Source organism: Peromyscus eremicus, chromosome 8a (assembly GCF_949786415.1).
Source record: "Peromyscus eremicus chromosome 8a, PerEre_H2_v1, whole genome shotgun sequence".
NCBI classification, from domain to species: domain Eukaryota; kingdom Metazoa; phylum Chordata; class Mammalia; order Rodentia; family Cricetidae; genus Peromyscus; species Peromyscus eremicus.
In genome coordinates, this window is record NC_081423.1 from 67288453 (window position 1) to 67311091 (window position 22639).

The following is a 22639-nucleotide window of genomic DNA, read 5'->3' on the forward strand; positions in this document are numbered from 1 at the left end:
GACCTGGTCTTGTTGTGTAGCCCAAGTTGACCTCAACTTGTGATCCTTCTGCCTCAGCTTCCCAAGTTGTGGGAAGGTGTGTGCCACAACACCAGCTTCTAAATCTTCTGAAAGTGCATTCTGAATATCAGAGGCAGACTTTGTCTCAGTACTTCATTGATACTTCGGATTTTGTTTAAAACTATATAACATGTTTCATCTTTAAAGGGCTGCTATTACAGTGTGCCTCTCTGGAGCCTCCAGCTTCTCTTTCAGTTCTGGCCAGGGGAGGAGTCTTGAGGGTGGTACTTGCCTGTGTCCATATCACTGTTAGTGAAGAAACACATTGTCTGATAAGAGTGTGGACTATGGTTACTGTCAAGCCAAGGAGAAACCTACAAAATTACACTTCAGTTCAATATGCATTGTACATGTGGTCTTCAACTCTGCAGCTTTACTTCACTGCACCTTTTTCTTTCAGGAGACAGCTTTGCTGAGTTCAGATCCACCGGAACCGATGACGGCTTCACCGACTTCAAGACCGCCGATAGTGTGTCACCCCTAGAAGCACCAACAAAAGACGTTTTTCCAGCAGCCTTTCCCTCCGGAGCTGCACAGCAGAAACAGACACAAGTGAAAACCCCCCTGAACTTAGCAGACCTGGATATGTTCTCCTCAGTGAACTGCAGTGGTGAGAAACCGGTGCCCTCTTCAGCTGCGTTTAGCACGACCAAGTCCGTTTCCACGAGACCTCCGGCAGCCGGCTCTGCGGCAGCCTCGGCACCACTGGCATCCACTAAAACTTCTAGTTTGGTAGATGATTTTGGAGAGTTCAACCTCTTCGGGGAATATTCGAATCCTGCATCTGTTGGGGAGCAAGACGACTTTGCAGATTTCATGGCTTTCGGTAACAGTTCTATTTCATCTGAGCCAAAAGTAGATGACAAATATGACGTCCTCAGAGAGGAAGTGAGTCCCAGCTCCTTAGCCAGCAGCACAGTGGAGAGTGCCCAGAACCCACCTGCTGCATCTTCCAAGTATGATGTCTTCAAACAGCTTTCCCTAGAGGGAGCTGGACTGGCCATGGAGGAGTTCAAAGAGAACACTCCTTCTGCAAAGAGTGATGATGACTTTGCTGACTTCCACTCCAGTAAATTTTCATCCACAAGCTCAGACAAATCCCTGGGAGAGAAAGCGGTGGCTTTCAGACACGCCAAAGAAGACTCTGCCTCGGTGAAGTCTTTAGATCTCCCCTCCATCGGTGGCAGCAGCGTTGGCAAGGAGGACTCTGAAGATGCGCTTTCTGTTCAGTTTGACATGAAATTGGCTGATGTGGGAGGAGATCTTAAGCATGTCATGTCTGATAGCTCTTTGGATTTACCAACAGTTAGTGGCCAGCATCCTCCTGCCGCAGGTGAGGAATTGGTGAGATTGCTCTGGTGATGGTGATGTAGATTTCAAAGATGATTCTGTGGGTACTGACAGACAGACTGAGGCTCTGGCCCGTCCTTGGCGGATATCTAGTAATTAATTGGCCTCCTGTTGTCTGTCTGCTTGAAGCAGTGTTAACATGATGTCATGGAACATGACTCTACGGGTACTCTGACTGCTCCGAAGCTTAGATTGGAGAGCCGAAATATTTTTATTTTTGAAACCCAATGCTCACTTAGTGTCAGAGGCCCATAGAAACCCACTCCTCCGTGAACCCCACACAGGCAGGAATTTTATAAAGACTTGGCTGTGTGCACAGTGTTTCTTCACCCCTGGGAGCAGATCAGTGCTCCCGCTCCCCTTCTGTCTTCTCTTGAGCATATTTAGAGTTGCTAAGACAGTGTTTGTTTGGTTTACAGAAACTGACTCTTCCTAGGCCAAGAGACTGAAAAACTCTTCCCACTTGTAATGCAATTTGCCAGCTTCCTTGAGAAGAGGGAAAGAGGTCACATAGGGATGCTCCCTGTGTGAGGACCTGGCGGGGAGCAGGCCTGTTTTCAGTGTTACTGTTTTGCAGTGTTGCTGCGAGTATTAAGTTGTAATAACCCTGTAGATGCTAGGGTAGGGTAACTACTAACTTCTGATAGGATGTGTGCAAACCTTTTACTAGGGAGCCCTCTTTAAACCCTGTGTGGATTTACGTGTAGCCGTTTATTCTCTGGTCCAACTTCCTGTCACAAGAACTAGATTCCCAAGTGTCCTAGTTTTTATTTTGTTTTGTTTTTTAATATGTATATAGAAAGATAAACCTATTTTGTGGCCTTTAATAATGAGAACTCTCTCGGCATTACTGTATTATTCTAGAAAATGTAGTGTGTACATGCAGGGTTTGTTTCTTCACCTGAGAAGGGCAGGTAAGACACTTCCAAGTTTACAGGCTCAGCAGACATTGCAAAGTGCTGTAGAGTCCACAGATTTCAAACTGGCAAATAGTGTCTGTCCTTTGCTACTGAAATGGGTTTCTTATGCTGGGTTTGGAATGGGAAGCAAGTTAGCAGAGATGTGCGTGTTTCACCTGCTGCCGGCCAAGGGCTTTCCTAGGGGCAGCGGACTGTCTGAGCTCCTTCTGCCCTTTGCTGTTATTTCCTCATTTGTGTTCTGTTTTTCCTTTGCTGCTGTTTGTTTGATGGATGATTTTATTCTTCTTTTTTGTGGGAGCTGTGGGAGCCACAACACTCGGTTGCAAGGGGCATTGTTTTTTTAAACAACAGCATTTGACTTTCATTTAAAAAACAATTTCACAACATGTATACTAGCCATTTGGACTCTGAAGTTATTAATTAGAGGCTATTTTTCTGAAAAATGAATCTATATTCTTTCACAGTGCCAAACCACATATCTTTGTGAAATGAGTGAATCCAGGTTTGGGAATGTCTTTTTCCCACCTTTTATTCAGGAAGGGGGAGGTTGGCTTTTGACGGAGCTCATTCCAATGGACCTGTTAAATAATCTGTGCCCGTGCTCTCTCTGTATGTCTGGAACATTCCCAGAATGGAACCTGTCATGTTCAAGCCAGCTGTCTTCAGAGGGAGGAGACCTGAAAAGCAGATTGTTGCCTTCTGTTGCTCTGTAAACCTCCAGTGGGAAAGGAGCAGTAACCCTTCAGAGCGGTTGTTTAGAGGGTTGATGGCTGACCAAGGAGTTATGCCTACGTGTCGTTGAGCAAGATTGCTGCATAAATAAATATACTAGCAAGGAAAAGCGGCAAGCATTGCTTCAATGCACCGTGACTTTATTTGGCCCTTCTGCTCATCATGTAATCTCTTGCTCTCTTAGTCTGAGGGTTAAAAGGATTTTCTGGAGAAATAAGAAGTGGGCTGATGGAGCAAAAAGAACTTGGATGTTTACTGTCTATGGACCGTGGTCCTGGTTGGAAACCCTAACTTAACTCTGAAGGGGATACTGTCTCTAACCCGTGCTGTTAACTCTTTGTATGGAAGGTAGATATACTAATAACATTGCCTGGTTTCTCTCTGCACATCATTACATTTACCCTTTAGCCCTTGCTGCGTATAATTTCAATGAGGCTGCTTTCCCATCCCCCTAAATTTACTCTCTCTGGTACAGCAGTGTCTTGATGTTCAGTCTTTAAGAGCCTTTGTTTCTCCGCAGCAAGAGCTTACTTTGAGTTGTGACTATCAAAGAGTCAGCAAGACCTCTGCGGCTACCTACCTGTGTAGTAGCTCCTTTTGACATGGAAAATCTTTGTATTTTAATCAGCACCTTTTTTTTTTTCTCTCTTTTTTTTGGCTGCTTTTCTGATGTCTTTTTTCAACATAGACACTTGTGTGTGAATGTGCCCTTTGGAACTTGCTTTATTCTCTTTCTCTGCGAACACTGGCCTGCATGCTTACTCTGATGGCTCCTTCCCAGCTCTTCTGTACTATTCTCTTTTGCGATCTGTAAGTCCTGTGTTAATAAACGATTCTTTGGCATATTTTGAAAGTGTGGGGATGTGTGTAATTTGTGTTTTTCAGAATTAGACTAAAAAGATACCTGGCTGGTATAAAATTGAAGTCATGTCCCTTGAGACTGGGTTTTCTTTTTCCTCCTGAGAAAGCAGGAGTATGGTTTAGCCTTTGCTTCTTGTAAGCCCATTGACAGAAGTCCTTAAAGTGGCATCGAACTGACATGTAGCTTTAGGCTCTTAGCTCAGACAGTAGCATCCGCAAAGTACTTGTTTAATCCTCAGCACCAGATAAATCAATATATGTAGGAATATATTAATATTTATATATTATCCTCAGCAATGCAAAAATAAGGCTCAGCCAGGTGTGAGACACACACCAGTGATCTTGGCACTTGTGAGGCTGAGACAGAATTGTGAGTTCAAGGACAGCCTGAGTATACTACTGTGTCTCACTAAGCAAAGTAAAAAAAAACAAAACATAAAAAACGATGAACGAGTGGAAGGAAATGACCTGGACACTCACACATGGCACACTTGTGCTCAGACATAGACATGCCATACACACAATAGTAATAAACATTGAAAACTAAAACAACCCACAAAGCAAAAGAACCAAGCGTTAAACTATTTTCATTTTTAAGAAAATGGTTTCTGGCCTGGCTCAGTAGTAGAGTGTTTGCAAGGCACTGGATTTGATCCAAGAATTGCAGTAAATCAATCAATAAATTAATTATAAAAATCTCAAAGACCAGTGAAAGTTAGCAATGAGTACCCAGACTTGGAAGCTATTTGCTCTATTTTGGAATAGGATAAGAGTGAGGAACCTTGGCATAGAATTCTTTTTCAAGTCTCAAACACAAGCTGCATAAAGATTTTGGGGAGAAGAATCATTTCAATGTTTTCACTTTTTTTTTTTTTTTTTTTTTTTTGACAGGGTTTCTTTGTGAAGCCTTGGCTGTCCTGGCACTCTCTGTATGGACCAGGCTGGCCTTGAACTCACAGAGATCCGCCTGGCTCTGCCTCCCGAGTGCTGGGATTAAAGGCGTGCGCCACCGCCGCCAACTAATGTTTTCACTTTTCACGCATGATTTGAAGGTTTTAAGTTTTTGATCATTTTTAGAATTTGTAGAAGAAAGGATATTAAACTCCTGAAAATGGGAATTTTGAGTAGGATTCCAGAGATCACTTTCATGTGCCACCCGAGAAAGAAAAAAGTTGGGTGTCAGGGTTGAAATTCACTCACAGAAAAACCAAGCCTTCACTTGAGATGGATAGTATGTTGAAAGCTGAGACGTCACTGTTAAAACCTCGTACAAGATGCTCTGCATTTTAACTCTGTGTGCTGCTAACAAACTGGGGGAAAAAAGCCTCCAGCTGGTGGTTCCAGCAGCTGCACTCTCCACGGGGAGAGCCACCTCTTGTCAGCAGAAGTGACTGTCCCTGTGTGTAACTGTCATTCACTGAACAACTCATTGTGTCTAGATAGCGTATTATTTTTAGGGAGGGAGTTTTAATAGTATAACACAACTTCTCTTTTTTTGTGATAAAGACTTGCATTCTGTGCTATAGGTCCAAACAAATAACACTGTGGTGTTTATCCTGATGCCAGGTAAGATACGGTTGGCTAATGCTTGTCTCTGTCAGTGCATGAGACATCACTGAACACATCACAAATGTGCTGGTGTTCTGCAGTCACTGTATTGTTCCTGTTAGAATCCATGCTCATTACCAGAGGGAACAGGTGAGAACAGAGAACACTGGCAATGTCATACAAGCTGTGCTACCTTCTAAAATAATTGGAATATTGTTGTTTGAAACAGGGTTCCTCTATGTGACCCTGGCTGTCCTGGAACTCACTCTGTAGACCAGGATTGCCTTGAACTCGCAGAGATCCACCTGCCTCCACCTCCTGTGTGCTGGGATTAAAGGTGTGCACCACCGCCACCTGGTGATGATTTTTGTTTATACTTCTTTTGTTCTTTTAAGTCAAGGTCTCATTATGCTGTCTGTGCTGATCTTGAACTCCTGAGTTTAAGTTATCCCCCTGCCTCAGCTTCCAGAATAGCTAGGACTTCAGGTACATGTCATCATGCCCAGCTATTTTTACTTACGTATATTTATTTATTGAATGCTAAACAAGCGCTGTACCACTGAGGTACACTTTCAGCCAAAATCACTTTATTGTTTTTCTTATGAGTAGCTTCTACTTGGTTCTCTCATTTGAAGACTTTTGATAAGTTGTTTGGGAAATGTCAGCTAAGTGAGAACTTAAGAGGGCATATACCCTGGAGGCTCTGTCCCCTAAATCTGCTCTCTCCCTTTTGGTAGCCAGAAAGCCTTCATTGTAATTACCATCTTTTGTGCTCATTTGGTATCATTTTCATGGGGTTTCTATTATTTTTTTACTATTTTTAAATGTGTGTGGGGGGGGGGTGTGCACTTGGCGTGCAGGTGCTACAGAAGGTAGAGCTGGAGTTACAGGCAGTTGTGAGGTGCCTGGCATTGCTGCTGGGTCCTCTGGTAGAGCGGTACATGCTCTTAACCTCTGAGCCCTGTCTCCAGCCTGGGATTTCCCGGACTGACCTTGGACAGTCTTACTATCCCTTGCCTTCTGGCCGCCTCTGAGTTTAGTATTCTCGTGCTTGCTGCTTTTCTTTATTGAACTTGAAGCATTGACCTAGAAACCTGAAAATACTTAGCGTGGACACGATGTAAACCATAGCGTCACAGGAGTCAGTGCAAACATGGAAAACGGGGAGTTTCTATACAGATTAGAAAACACAGGAAGGCGATCAGACAGCAGTCTTGTGTAGCCTGTTCTCTACAGCAGTGCCTATCAGGAGGCTTGAGACTTAGCAGGACATAGTCAGACCGGGCTTTACAGTTAGTGGAGAATATTCTCTAAGGGAGAATTGGGCCCAAAATGGGGAGAAATGAAAATACACAAATATTTTGTGGTTTGTGTTGGTAAATGAAGGCTGGGTTAACGCAGCATTAAACATTAGAAGTTGTTCTCTCTTTGAGCCACCAAATGCTGCTACTGCTATGCAGAACACTCAAGAACAGTGGAATTGTGCGTGTAATTCTTTTTTTTTTCCCCCCCGCTTCCTCTAAACTCCTTCTTTAAAAGCTAGAAACTCTTAATCTCTTGGGCATATGCCCCCAGCTTTAGAAAACATCCACAGTGGGTCTCATCTTCTATGTCCTGTTGTGGTGGCTTGCATGCCTGGGGATACCCTGTTTTCATGTACAACATGAATTCAGAGTGGATCTGAATAGAGGTTATGCAAGAGCCTGATAGGGTTAGCTGCCTGTAGGAGAGAAAGCCATGTCTTGATTTGTTCCATGATGGGAAGCCGGTCATACTGTTTATTCTTTTGCCCTTTGTCATAGTGAATTCCTGGTTGCAAACAAATCCATGAGTGAAAGCACCCAATTTGGCTTGTTACCCGTGCCCGGTTGCAGCTCTGGTTAGCACCACCCAGGAGCCGGAAGAATTGGAGATATAATACTCTTCTTTGATTGTGGTCATTCTCCATTTTCTTTTTTCTTTTCTCTTGTAATTTTCAAAATTCAGCTAGGAAATTGCAAAGCCATCTCTAGTCATTTTGGTGCTTATAGCATCCTGTATCATTTTTCCCAGACAGGGCTCCTGTCCTTCCTGCTGGAGGCCTTGTTCTTTATTATTTTTAAGATCTTTATACAGTAATACATAGAACTGGGTTGCTAAGCAAATAGAGAGCTGCTAACATGGGAAAATGGGTAGTTTTCATGTTTGTTCTTTACCTTCAATCAACTTATGTGCCAGATTTTTCTTAGAAAATGGCTTACCAGTATTCACTATACCAAAAAAAAAAAAAAAAAAAAAAAAAAAAAAAAAAAAAGCACACTCTGCATTTATACCGTGTATAGATGCTAAGGCTTAGGGAAAGATATTATGTAATTGTTTGCTTTTTGGTTCTTATGTAATGCCGGTTTAGTGCTTATGTGTTCAAATTAATTACTCTTTAGTAAATTGCTTTTTCACCCACTAGTAGCCAGTAAATAAGCAAAAATAAAAACATTGTTTCAAAGCTTGTACTTAGTGACTCATAACATGTCTACTCTTCAGTTAATTTTATACACACACACACACACACACACACACACACACACACCCCTCAAACATTTCCTTGTAAGTCTTTCATTTGGTTTTTCATTTAGTCTTTGGCTCACCTCAGTGAGTGGCTCCAGAGGTGAAATGTTATATGATTTCATTGGAGACCTTCATAGTTAGAAAATCATAGGAGCTCTTCAGCTAAGGTAATCCTTATTGCCTACAATGCCTTTTACCTGATAATGTGAGTCATTCTTGATTTAAAAAAAAAAAAAAGGCTTGCTTTCTTGTTGCATAATTGCACAAAAAGGTCTTTTTATTACCATAGCAACTTGGTTGCGGTGTTTGAACCAGAGCTTCATTCCATAAATTTGTCTTTGGTCTGAAAAACAAAATCACTGCTTTTTAATAGATAAGATACTAGAAGCAGTTTCTGATATGGTTTCCCCAAGGAGTCTACTGGAAGAGTCTAATAATAAATGTATCTGTGTGGTGAAGCATTCTGCTGAATGTACCCCTGACAAACTGGCCTTGAGTTTAACCACATCTGCCTCCTGGTTGAATGGCACCTCCTTTGAGCCTGCACACCTAGATCTAGGTAGATCCTCCACAGAGAGGAACCACTACGGTGAGAGACTAAGAAGGTGCCTTGTCTAACAGCTTGCTTCATTTATTCTAAACGATCAATTGGTTGCCCAAGTCGTTTTTCCTTCTTATTAAGCAGGCCACATGTGAACGGGTACCGTTTGCACTGCAGAATTTTAAAGTACTCTATCATTTAGCAGAAGAGATTGGCTTTTTACTGGTTGACTTTGTAGCATTTTTATTATTAATTTAATGCTCTTATCGGAGCACAGGGAGATGTGTGGGATGATGGTGGGAGAGCTGTGGAAGTGTCTGGAACCTCGTACCTATTCTAAACTATGTGTTATTGCTGTGAGGGAGGGAAAATGACCAGTGTTGTTCCACCCATTGGCTTAATTATGAAAATCCGGTCACAGAACTCTGGATTTCTTGTGAGATGTGTGTGTGTGTGGTTGTCAGGGTGATTGGCCTTCTCGTCTTGGCTACATTAAGTGAAATAGGACGCCTCTAGCCTGCCCCAGTGCCCTGCGGAAAGGAGTCTCTTCACCCAGCCATAGGCAGCCTTCTCTAGTTTTGCTTTTTGAAAACTAGCTGGAAAGCCAGGCCTGTAATCCAACTACTCAAGAGGCTGAGGCAGGAGGATTTTGAGTTCAAGGTCAGCCTAGGCAAGTTAGTAAGAGCCTGTCTCAACAGAGTTAAAAACAGAGAGCTGGAGATGTGGGTCAGTGGCCAGGCACTTGCCTAGTGTGCCCAAGGCCCTGGTTCAGTCCCCTGTGTGACAGAAGAGTAGAGAGGAGAAGAAAATGAGCAGACCAGCTTTTCCTGATAAATCACTAAGATGGGGAGTTGCCTTTTTGTTTTGACTCTGAAAGGATTCAAGCTGTTCCATGTATTGCCCTCCGTGCACTGAAGAATCTTCCACACACGTCATCACAACTGATTGTCCTCACAATCCTTCAGATACGTATAGACTCCTCTCCACTTCATAGATGAGCATACCAGGGCTCAGAAAAGCTCACTTGGGAGGCTGAGGTGGGAGGGTGGCCAGGATTCAAGGCCAGACTGAACTATAAAGCTAATGGCCATGCTAACAAAGTAGGTGGCAGAGTCAAACTCCAATCTTTCTAGACTGAAAAGCTGTATTCTTTCTGCTGTCTCTGCTATCTCGTTAATCATTCGTTCATTCATTCATTCACTCATTCATTCATTCGTTCATAGATCAGGCTGGCTGTGGAGATCAGCCTGCCTCTGCCTCCTGAGTGCTGGGCTCAAAGGTGTGCACCACCTCATCCAGCTTGCTCACTTAAATGTAGAGAAGATAGCGGGTCTTCTAGCCCAGCGCGTCTTTCTTTCATTTTTTCAATTTTCCAGTGAGTGTGGGGAGGGAGATGCGTTACTGAGGCAAAAACAGCCCAGAAGGACCTCAGACTTTTCCTTTGCTGGCCTGGGACTCAAAAAGATCCGCCTGCCTCTACCTCCTGGGATTCAAAGCGTGCTCCACCACACCCAGGCACTCCATTCTGCTTTTTTTTTTTTTTTTTAAGGACTAAAGTAATTCAGGTTGATTTTTTTTTCTCACATTCTATCCCAGCAATAGGATATCCAAACTGACCAAAATAAAAACAAGGTAAGTGACTGCTTGATTAAAATCCTGTGTGTGTCTTTGCCTGACACAGAAATTTCCAGTAATCTATTAAAAGTTAGATGAGAACGTTTTTACTTTTTGTTTTGAGAAACTGGACTTTTGGTTTGTCACATTTTCTATAACTGTGTCTAAGAGGAACACTGTCTAACACAGTCTAGAGAAAAGGAGATGTGTTTTGGGTATGGAATATGTAAGAATGCCTTCAAGCTCCAAAAAGAATAATTCATTAAATGATCTGAATCTTCTATCAAACTCTAGACATGACTATGTAACCTAACAGAAAGGATTTGTTGTTTGTTTTTGGTTTGTTTTTTTTTTTTTTTGAGACAGGGTCTCTTTGTAGACCTGGCTATCCTGGAACTCTGTGTAGACCAGGCTGGCCTCGAACTCAGAAATCTGCCTCCCAAATGCTAAGATTAAAGGTGTGTAACCCCATGCCCAGCTAAAAGGATTCTTTAGAATCAAATATAAATGCTAGCTGAAAATGAATACGGTTTCTTAAAGATCCAATGTGACAGCCCAACCCCTTTAATTTTAGTGCAGGCTTTGACTGTAGTTTCTGCAGCATGGTATGGGACTGATGAAACGTTCCAGGCACTTTGCCTAACTTAGGAGCGTGCCTCTGATCGTGGGACCTTCCCCTCCAGATGTAGAGGGCTCAAACTGCGATGCTTTCGGAGGCTGTCGTAGCCATTTTGCAGTGAGTACACTTAGGAGCTGTGCCTGGCCAGACAGGTGACAGATCTCAGGGCAGAAAACTCTCTCCATCTGTCCCCTCAGCAGGAAGTGGGTCTTTCTCAGCCACCTCAAACCTTCCAAAGAAAGAGACCTCATGTGGCGGTTCTGAAAACATCACCATGTCATCTCTCTTCAAAGGGACAGCCTTGGCAAGCGAGGATGCTCTTCCAGAGACTCCCTTCCCAGCCTTTGCCAGCTTTAAAGACATGATGCCTCAGACCATTGAGCAGAAAGAGTACGAAAGTGGGGACTACCAGGATTTCACCAGGCAGGACCTGCCCACGGTGGACCGGAGCCAAGAGACCACGTGTCCAAGCCCGGCTTCCAGTGTCGCCTCTCACGAAACCCCCAAGGAGTGTGCCGACGACTTTGGAGAATTTCAAAGTGAAAAGCCCAAAATCAGCAAATTTGACTTTTTAGTAGCCAATTCACAAAGCAAAATGAAGTCCAGTGAAGAAATGATCAAAAGTGAGCTGGCAACCTTTGACCTTTCTGTTCAAGGTAAGATTTTCTTCCTGTGAGCTTGCTCCACATCCTTGCCTGAGAATAAAATGGTGATTTTTTAAAACCAGGCATGGTGATGCCTGTCTGTAACCCTAGCATTTAAGAGGCTGAGGCAGGAGGATCATGAGTTTGATGGAGGTCAGCTAGGTTATATAGCAAGCTTCAGGCCAGCCTAGGCTACATGATGAGACGCTGTCTCAAAAACTAAAAAATAATGTAAAAAAAAAACAAACCCAAAAACAAAAAGATTCCTTGTTTAGCAGGACATAGATGTTCCAGCTTCTAAGACTGGGGTTTCCCTGGAGCTCAGGTGGAGTCCCTGCCCCTCATCACTGCTTATTGAAGAAGAACAAGTAGAGTGTGTGGCTTTTCTTCACGCTCTAGTTGGCTTAGAAGTGTGCTGTAGGCCAGGTGTGGTGGCAGATGCTTCAATCCCAGCATTCGAGAGACAGAGACAGGAGTGTCTGTGTGAGTTAAAGGTCAGCCTGGTCTACATGGCCAGTTCCAGGACTAGAAAGAGAGACCCTGTATCCAAAACAAAAAGCAACAACAACCCAAAAAAAAAAAAAAAAAAAAGTGTGCTATCTGAAACAGCCAAAGAAGTGAATTTGATCATTTGGGGGCAGGCTAGCTCTGCTCTTGTTCCCAAATTCGATGTGGCTATGAGTCTTTATTCAGCCTACAGATCTGGGAGTTTTATTTGTCGTTATTTTTTTTTTTTTTTTGACAGAGGGTCTCATGTAGCCCAGACTGGCCCCAAACCCATTGTGTTACAGAGAATGATCTGTTGAGCATCTGATTCTTCTGCCTCAACCTCCCAAGTGTTCCTAAGTGCTAGTATGCACCATCATGCCTGGCACTGAATGTATATTTATTTATGTATGTGTGTGGGTACACATACCAGGGCACACATGGAAGTCAGAGAATAACTTTTGGAAGTCTGTTTTCTCCTTCCATCATGTGAGTCCTGGGCATCCAACTTGAGTTGTTAGGCTTGGCAGCAAGAGTCCTTACCTGCTAAGCCATTGTGCCCATGAATGCATTTTTAGTGCTCTCTTTGGGGCCTAAAGAGATGGCTCAGTGGTTAAGAGGGTACAGCAAAGGACCCCGAGTTCAGTTCCTAGCCCCCATGTCAGGCACAACTGCCTGTAACTCTAGCTTCGAGTAGGATCCTACACCTCTGGCTTCCATGTGCACATGTACACACACACAATTTATTTAAAAATAAAATAAGTGGGCTGATGGAGCAGTGGCTCAGTAGTTAAGAGTATTTGTTCTGGGGTTGGGGATTTAGCTCAATGGTAGAGCGCTTGCCTAGCAAGCGCAAGGCCCTGGGTTCGGTCCTCAGCTCCAGAAAAAAGGAAAAGGAAAAAAAAGAGTATTTGTTCTTGAGGAGGACCTGGGTTTGATGCTTGGTTTCTAGCATGATGGTTCACAACCATTCATAGTTCCAGTTTCAGGATATCAATGCCTTGATTTTTGGGGTCACCCGCACAAATATAGTACACATACATACACACAGGCAAAACACTCACACATAAAATAAAATGAATAAATCTAATAAAATCATTTTAATAAATTAAATATTTTAAAAGATTTATTCGTTTGTTTATTTTATGTATATGAATGCTGTCTCTGCATGTATGCCTTTATGCCAGAAGAGGGCATCAGATCCCACTAGAGATGGTTGTGAGCCACCATGTGGTTGCTGGGAATTGAACTCAGGACCTCTGGAAGAACAGCCAGTACTCTTAACTGTTGAGCTGTCTCTCCAGCCCAAACTAAATATTTTTTAAAAGCTATCTGTGCTCAAGAGATGAGTCAATGGTTAAGAACATGCTGTGTCAGTCATGGTGGCGCACTCCGAGTTCGAGGCCAGCCTAGTCTACAAAGTGAGTCCCAGGACAGTCAGTTACATAGTGAGACCCTGCCTCAAAACAAACAAACAAACAAACAAACAAACAAACAAAAAGAACATGTAGTGCTTTCGCAGGGGACTTGGGTTTGTTTCCCAGCACTCACTTCTGGCAGCTTACAACTAACCAGAACTCTAGCTCCAGAAAATCTGATGTCTTTGGCCTCAAGTTTATGAGTGGGCACCTGCACTCATAAACACATATCCAAACATATAGCACACATACATAATTAAAATTCACAAAAATCACCACCTTTTAAAAAGGTATCTGTTTTAATTGACCCATAAAACCTGAAGTAATAGCAAACATTTTAAAATTCTATTTCTCAATCTGGATTTTTGGTTTTTCTTGCAAAGTTGTAATGTCTGGCCGTGCAAGACCTGCATTCCCAGTTCATAACAGTCAGCCGGAACTGAACAGCAGCACACGGCAGAGGTGGAGGGGTACCTCCTGGTTAGTCAGCATCTCTGCCATCTTTCTCCACATCTTCTGCCTCATTGCTGCCTCACTCCCTGTCTCTGCAGTTCTACACCTGCAGGAGAACACAGCCTTCAAGCAGGAGCCAGGAAGGCGCAGGCCTACAAACAATAACAGGAAGGACTGACTCATGGCTCCGAGGCACCGGTATTTAGAAAGAAAGGCACTTTGCATCTAGACACCTGTGATTCATACTTAGATTATGTAGTGTAGTGACAGATCAGAGAAGAGTGATGGAGGAAACCAGAGGAAGGCCCCAAGCAAAAGAGACCGAGATTCAAAGAACTTCCCGGACAGAGTGAGCGAAGACTGGGTCTCAGAATGCCTCCTGACATGACCACCTGTAAAAGATGGTCACATCAGCAAACAGGCCCCCGCTCGAGCCAGGTTGAGTAACAGAACCTTTGTGCCTACTGTCCCCTCACCCAGGATCACACAAGAGGAGCTTAAGCCTTGGGGATAAAGAAATAAGCCGTTCCTCTCCTTCTCCGGCCCTGGAGCAGCCTTTCAGAGACCGTTCCAACACCCTGAGTGAGAAGACAGCGCTGCCTGTCATCCGAGACAAGTACAAAGACCTGACTGGAGAGGTGGAGGTAAGCTGGGCAACTGCCTGGGAGAGTACCCCAGGCAAGAATGCTTTTCCTCTTTCCCAGGGGAGCGGGAGGGGAGGGATGAGGAGGAGACACTGTACACCAGATGGCAAATAGATCATTAGAGGTAGAGGCTGGCAGCATTAGCCCAGGATGAAAATGCTCCCTATATGTGACAGCCACCGAAAGTCATGACTAAAGTTGAAATTGTCCATGGGACTTTGCAAGGAGAGAAGCAGTTAAGATCTTTCCCCAAACTTAGACTTTATCATTCTACTGAATTTTACAACATCAACATAGAGGAGAGGAAAAAATGTTTTGGATCTTCTGTTTCTGTTTGTGGTATCTTAATTCTATCCCTGTTCCTTGTGACACATACAAGTGTACACATACACACATACACATGCACACACAGTAGTGAACTGTGGAATGGAAAGCTGTATTCTGTGGAGTTTTTGTTGTTGTTTTGAGACAGTCTCATGTAGCCCTGGTTGGCCTAGAACTCTCTATGTTGACCAGGCTGGCCTTAAACTCAGCGATCCTGCTTCTGCCCCGCAAGTGCTAGGATTTCGGGGGTATGTCACCACGCCTAACTAAAGCTGTAGTATGGCACTAGCTCATATACTAGGTATGTCCATGGTGAGTAACTGGAGAGACACTTACACTGTTACTGACTGGGACAAAGGAAGCAGCATTTATACAGAGAGGCCGATTTAAAATAGGTCTTTCAAGTTCCTACTCTTAAATGGTAACTGTCTTTTGCAAGCATACGTTCAATAGAAAGGCGTCTTCCAAGCTCTTTGTATTGAGAGAAGTGATAAACAGAGGACCCCAAGCCTGCCTGTTGAACCCAGTTCCTTTTATAAAACCCACAGGAAAATGAGAGATACGCGTATGAGTGGCAGAGATGCCTGGGGAGCGCCCTGGATGTGAGTATGTCACTTGTGTGCATCTGAGCACACTCCCTTGCACAGTTCTGTCTCCTCCTCGGTTCTTTTGAATGAATGCAGGCAAGCACAAAGGATGCCTTACTTCCATCACCATGCAGGGGTCTCGGAGAGATGGCTCAGTTGAGAGCTCTGGCTGCTCTTCCAGAGGACCCAGGTTCAATTCCCAGCGTCTACATGGCAGCGCACAACTGTCTGTGACTCCAGTTCCAGGGAATCCGACACCTTCACACAGACATACATACATGCAGGCAAAACACCAATGCACATACGATTAAAAATAAATACATTTTAAAAAAGAAAGGAAAACCAGGCATCCTTCAAGTGTACAGTAGTAGACCCTGGCCCATTTGTCAGCTGTCCCCTTATCTGTCACTGTATTTAAGAAGTGGCAAAGTGGTATCATTACCTGTGACCTACATGAAAATAATATTTAAACTAAAGAACCCGTTTCTCTCCCCACACCTCTTCCTCCCACAGAAGTGAAGGATGGTCTCTTCAAAGTTAAAATTAAGTTCTTAGACTTGTCTCTGGATAGGCACCTGCACACCGGTTGGGCACGGCTTTTTGCACTGGTTGGGTTTTCTGCTAATGGGAAATTGATTTGCAGTGGCCTTTCTTGGTTGTATCAGATAATGTGATTTCATTTCTTGCAGGTCATTAAGAAGGCAAATGACACCTTGAATGGCATCAGCAGCAGTGCTGTTTGCACAGAAGTTATCCAGTCAGCCCAGGGCATGGAATATCTTCTAGGTATGTTCTTGGATATTTCGCATAGTCAGACCGTGGCCTGTTGCATTAGTACCAGTGTTTGCTCACTCTAAGTAGTTTAGGTCTGCGTTCCATTGTATACAGCCTCACTAGCTGCTGCCTTCATAGGTAAAACACTGAACTCACAGGCAGCAGCTATTGTACTTGAGGTCTCCATAGTGAAGTTTTCAGTCCTTTGTTTTATTTGTTTGGTCTTTTCTTTTTTTTTTTTTTTTTTTTTTTTTTGGTTTTTCGAGACAGGGTTTCTCTGTGTAGCTTTGCGCCTTTCCTGGGACTCACTTGGTAGCCCAGGCTGGCCTCGAACTCACAGAAATCCGCCTGCCTCTGCCTCCCGAGTGCTGGGATTAAAGGCGTGCGCCACCACCGCCCGGCTCAGTCCTTTGTTTTATATCTGTGGGGGCTGCAGAGATGGCTCAGTGGTTAGAGTACCTGCTGCTTTTGCCGAGGACCAGAGTTCAGTTCCCCACACCTTGTTGCTTGTCTCACAACTGCCCGTAAATCCAGCTCCAGGGAATCCAATGCACTTTTCTGGCCTCCACCAGACCCTGTACGTACATGGCATACATTCACACAGGTTTATACACATACTCCTGAGTAAGAATTAATACCTTAAACCAGTAACAGATATAGCTCATTTATTTTTATCATCGAGTCTTAACTAGTAAGACATCTCAGTGGCATCACTTTATGGGTCAGTCCTCCCTGTTCTCTCTGTGTTCTTCCTCTTTGTCCCTAGTGACTTACCTTCCTGGCTGTCTTCAGCTGTTAACATCGAACCTGGAGCCCCAGTCTGACCTAGTGCTCCTCCCTCCACAGCTCAGGCTGCCCTGTGGCCTGGGCCACAAGTACAGGAGCCTGACGTCTGTCAGACCTTCCTTCCCGTCCCCTTGTCAAGAGGCTTGACTCTTTCTCAGAATCCCTTCTCTACTCCTTAGCCCTGTCACCTTGAGTATCTTACACTTCTTACCATCTGCACTACCTCCCTTCACTAGGGTGACCCTCAGAGATGGCAAGAATTGGGGCTTGTTTTGTTCATCCCCACCCCTCCAAACCCCGTCCCAGTTCCTGGCACAGAGAGCACACTGTGTATTGGCCGATGAGCTGCTGTGATGGAGGGCCGGTCGGTCCCCTTGACTCTGTACCAGTCTCTTGCTCACACAGCCATAGTTCTCTCATTAGCCGATACCCACTTCCCGCCAGGAAATGGTGCCTTCCCTTGTAGGAGCATTCCTAGTATATCCATGGAAGGTTCTATTGGAACAGACCGTACTTGTTAGGGTGGACAGCCATTCCTGCCCTTCATCTGGAGGAGAGGAGGCAGAGCCATGGTGGTGTGCAAGGTGATGGGGCCTGGAATTAATTCCCCAGTGTTCTCTAACTGAGTCTGCAGCACGTGCCTGTTGGCTACCGTTAGGATGAGGAGGAAGGTGGTGCCTCTCCTCCTTGCTTAAGAATTCAGCCTCAGCCGGGCGGTGGTGGCGCACGCCTTTAATCCCAGCACTCGGGAGGCAGAGCCAGGCGGATCTCTGTGAGTTCGAGGCCAGCCTGGGCTACCAAGTGAGTCCCAGGAAAAGGTGCAAAGCTACACAGAGAAACCCTGTCTCGAAAAACCAAAACCAAAAAAAAAAAAAAAAAAAAAAAAGAATTCGGCCTCTGGGGGCTAGAGAGATGGCTCAGCAATTAAGAGCACTGGCTGTCCTTCCAAAGGACCCGGGTTCAATTCCCAGCACCCACATGGTAGCTCACTGACATCTGTAACTCCAGTTCCAGGGTACCAGACACCTTCATGCAAACAAAACACCAATGCACATAAATAAAAAACAAAAAAAAAAAAAAGAATTCAGCCTCTGCCAGGCATGGTGGCGCACACCTTTAATCCCAGCACTTGGGAGGCAGAGGCAGGTGGATCTCTGTGAGTTTAAGGCCAACCGGGTCTACAAAGTGGATTCCAGGACAGCCAGGACCTATGCAGAGAAAAAGAATTCAACCTCATCGGAGACCACAGGAAAAGAACAGTCCTGGCCAGGCTCATGCCTATAATCCCAGCACTAAGGATGCTAAGGCAGGAGGATGGCCACTAGTTGAAGGCCAGTAGGTTACATAGTGAATTCCAGACCATCTTGGGCTGCAAACAAACAAAGCTAAAACCCAAAATCAATGCCAGAGATGGCTCAGTGGGTAAAGGCACTTGCTACCAAGCCTGATGATCTATTTAATCACCAAGACCTACGTGGTGGAAGGAGAGGACCAATGCATGCAGCTTGCCCTCTGACCTCTGGAGTGGCACTTATGCTACCCTCCCATGTACAAATAAATACATGTAATTTTGTTTTATTTTATTTGATTTTTCAAGACAGGCTTTCTCTGGGTAGCCAGGGCTGTCCTGGAACTCACCTGGAATTACTAAAAATGTAATTTTAAAAATTGAAATTTATGGCACATAGAGCCTAACAATGTGTTTTTTAAAAGGATTCAGCATGGATTACTCTGTGATGACATTAACATTTAGATTCTTTAAAGCTCTATTTCCATTTTCAGTCAGTTAATGGGATTTCCCTGATTCAGCCAGAAACTCATAAAGAAATCTGAGCTAAACAGCCTAGTAGCTCACACAGTGTCTCCTGCTCAAAAACCCCTGTTATGAGCCTTGTACAGCATTCACATGTGCCATCCTATCCCTGGTCCTTTGAAGAGCTGCTGCTACTGTCTTAATTTGAGGCACAGGGAGCTTCATAACTTGCCCCAGGATACATGGCTGGTAAGAGATGAAGCAATGATTTGAGCTCATAGTGTATAGCTCTGGAATCTGTGTTTCTACTTAAAAGCCTCCAGCAGCATTGGGTAGCACAGTGGTCTGGTGATGGCCACAGTGAAAGCCTGGTGATGTGTCTCGTGACCATCTTAGATGAGGAGGTGCTCAGCACCCCTTCTTGTTGGGAGGGTTCGGCCTGATTGAAGACCACAGGAACAGAACTGTCTGATCGGGGAGGCTCGCACCTTGTGGTGGTGTGAATGAGAATGACCTCCATAGACTCATAGGTTTGAATACTTGGTCCCCAGTTTGTGGAACTGTTTGGAAAGGATTAGGAAGTGTGGCCTTATGTAAGAGGTGGTGGTGGGGATGGGGGTGCTTTTGGGCTTCAGAAGCCTCCTGCCATTCCCAGTACATTCTCTGCCTCCAGCTTGCAGTATGAGATATGAGCTCTTAGCTGTTCCCACTGCAATTATGGAGTGTAGATCCATAAGCCCAATGAAGCCCTTTTTCCCTAAGTTGCCTTGGTCGTGGTGTTTTATCGAGGCAACAGGAAAGTAACCAGCACATGTCTGTACTCACAGACCTGTCTCTGTGCAGTCGTGCCCCTCCTAATCAGTAATCAGCAAGCACTGCTTTGCCCTGCCTGCTTTCCCCATGCCTCACTCCCTCCTCTCTCCCCACCAGGCGTTGTGGAAGTGTACCGAGTAACCAGGCGTGTGGAGCTGGGGATAAAAGCCACTGCTGTGTGCAGTGAGAAACTCCAGCAGTTGCTGAAGGACATCGATAAAGTGTGGAACAACCTGATCGGCTTCATGTCACTTGCCACGCTCACAGTAAGCCTGCTGCTTCTCTTTCCAGAAACCTGTTTGGAAGCAGAGAATATATTCTTACGATGCACTGATTAGAGGATGAGTGTGCCAGCTGGACCGTGTTGTCTTGATGGAGTTCTGAGATAGCAGTCTCAGACTGGCCTAGGGGTTCCAGGGCCCGCTGGAACTTGGCAAAATAGAAGTGTACCAAAAAGTCTTTATCTGTAGTTCTTAATTTGTGTATTTGTGTGTGTGTGTGTGTGTGTGTGTGTGTGTGTGTGTGTGTGTGTGTGAGAGAGAGAGAGAGAGAGAGAGAGAGAATGAATATATGTGTGTGGGGGAGAGAGTATGGGTGTGTTTCTGGGTGTGCACATGCCACAATGTGTGTGTGTGAAGGTCAGAGGACAACCATGGATGTCTGTTCTCACTTTCTATCTTGTGTGAGACAGGGTCTCTGTTGTCAGCCTCTGCCCACAGACTGGATGACCCACAAGCTTCTGGAGGGTCTCTCTGCCTTCATAGCACTAGGAGTATAGACACGTGGCTTCTTTCCCACCCCTGGCTTTATAGAGATTTTGGGAAACTGACTTCATGTCTCCACGCTTGCCCAGCAAACGCTCTGCCCACTGAACTGTCTCCCAGCACCAGTCACTGTTAATTCTTACAGTGCAAGTTTTACCAAAAAGTAATGATTTGAGTTCATCCCTTTGCACTTATTTATGCTCCCTAGTGTCCTTTAGAAAGCTGTGTGGTGTGGATCATGGTGGTGCACACCTTTGGTCCCAGCACTTGGAAAGCAGATGGATCTCTGGGAGTTTGAAGCCAGCCTAATCTAGAGAGCGAGTTCCAGGACAGGCTCCAAAGCTATACTGAGAAACCCTGTCTCAAACAAACAAACAAACAAACAAACAAACAAAGCAGGTTGTGTGGTAGACCATCATGTTGCTGTCCTACAGTCCATTCACCACTGTTACTACTTTTATTGGATTCCTTTTTCCCATGTTATGAATAGCTCTACTCTGAAAAAACAGATGACTAGCTCCCCTCTGGGTTTTACAATCTCTCAAAGTGGATGGAGAAGGCAGGCCAGAAAGTGCACATGCATGCAGCCTGCATGGCTGCTGCAACACTATCCAGGTAGTGTTTAAGGCCTTGCTGTATTCTCAAATGGTAACTTACTGGTCCTGTTTCCACCTTCTGTAAGCTAATCATTTCTTTGGACCATTTCAGTATTCTTTCGGTGGAATACAGCTGCTGACACGTTTCTATTCATAATATGTATTCTAGTAAGTGTACAGTTTGTTTCCTGCTGTTATTTTTCTCTCTCTTCTCACACTTCACTGGGCAGGACCTTTATGTTTAACTGTTCAAACCCAGTCCATCAGCTGACGGAGTCCTGTATTCACAGCAGTCAGGACTGGATACATGCTGCCTCTCCTCCGGTTGACCTGTGACCCTCTGACCAGGGTTGCCGCTCTGCAGGAGGGAGGACTTCTTTTTTTTTTTTTTTTTTTAAATTTTTATTTTGCAATACAATTCAGTTCTACATATCAGCCACAGATTCTCTTGTTCTCCCCCCTCCCGCCCGAAGGAGGACTTCTTAATGCTCTCAGCCGCCAGTGATAGCCAGCTGTCCCATTGTGTCCTAGACAGCAGATCTCACTGTTATTCCGTTGCTTCTGGTTTTACTTTATCAAGTTTTTTTAAGAGATTAATTTATTTATTTATTATGTATACAACATTTTGCCTCCATGTTTGCCTGCAGACCAGCAGAGAGCACCAGATCTCATTATAGATGGTTGTAAGCCATCATGTGGTTGCTGGGAATTGAACTCAGGACCTCTGGAAGAACAGCCAGTGTTCTTAACCTCGGAGCCATCTCTCCAGCCCCTTTATTAAGTTCTTAAGGTTTAAATAAGGGGCTGCAGAGATGGCTTCTGAGAGCCGCACACTTGTTTGTTTGGTTTGGTTTTTGTTTTTTCTTTAGTGGTGCTAGGGCTGGACCTCAAGACTCATGAAAGCCAGACAAGTTACCTGCTACTGAGCCATACACCCTACCTAGTTCTTGCCTTTTCTTTCTTTCAAAAGCCCTTATCAGTCTGTTCTTTGTGCTACTTACCAAGCTGTTCTCTGTAAACTGTAAAGCTGGCTGTGTCATTTAAATCCCATTTAAAATCCTCCAGTGGGCTGGGTATGATAGCGCACGCCTTTAGACAGCACTCAGGAGGCAGAGGCAAGTGGATCTCTGTGAGTTCGAGGCCAGCCTGGTCTACAGAGTGAGTTCGAGGACAGCCAGGACTACACAGTGAAACCCTGTCTTGAAAAAAAAAAAAAATGTGTGTGTGTGTGTGTGTATTCCTGGAGAGGGTCTCCATGGTCTTCAGGACCTCAGCCAAACTTTTTAGCTCAGTGTAGAGCTTTCCTGTCACTGAACTAGGCTGCTTTCTGAGTTCTGCATAGTTTTCCCCAGAAGTCATTCCCAGCGCACTTGATTAGTGTGAATCAGAGCCCCTTCCTATGTGAGTGTCTTTAGCCCATTTCTCTCTCACGTCCCATAGTGCTTACCTCACTAGCTACTTTTCTTGTTATAACAGAATACCTCATTGAAACAACTTGAAGAAGGGTTTGTTTGGCGGCCAGTTCTAGGAGCCGGCCATCCTGGCCGAGAAGGCGTGGTGGTGTGAGCTCCTCTAGCTATTGTGGGAGCTCCAGACAGCTGATCTCATTGTGTCAGTAGACAGGAAATGAAATGGTGATCTGTGGAGCCTGGTCCTCCCTTTTTCTGTCTCCTGTGTTCCAACTGAGTTCCATGGTTCACTGTGTTGAGAACATAATAAACTTGATAGTCAGGAGGAGTTTGCTAGCAAGAATACCAGAAAGGATTTCTTCTGTTCATCTTTTGGGCTCCCTGTAAGCCCAGCACTTC

General features: G+C 44.6%; 1 protein-coding gene across 12 annotated transcripts in view; it reads left to right on the forward strand.

The window, feature by feature from the left end:
- The window catches only part of Synrg (synergin gamma), an 81369-nt gene that overhangs the window by 49234 nt on the left and 9496 nt on the right, over nucleotides 1-22639 (forward strand). For all 12 annotated transcript variants that reach the window (XM_059271365.1, XM_059271368.1, XM_059271366.1 and 9 more), the window contains 6 exons: nucleotides 461-1393; nucleotides 11083-11445; nucleotides 14271-14434; nucleotides 15307-15360; nucleotides 16035-16131; nucleotides 19589-19737. In XM_059271365.1, coding sequence (XP_059127348.1) covers nucleotides 461-1393; nucleotides 11083-11445; nucleotides 14271-14434; nucleotides 15307-15360; nucleotides 16035-16131; nucleotides 19589-19737 — 1760 coding nt within the window. The remainder of the gene's footprint in view (nucleotides 1-460; nucleotides 1394-11082; nucleotides 11446-14270; nucleotides 14435-15306; nucleotides 15361-16034; nucleotides 16132-19588; nucleotides 19738-22639) is intronic.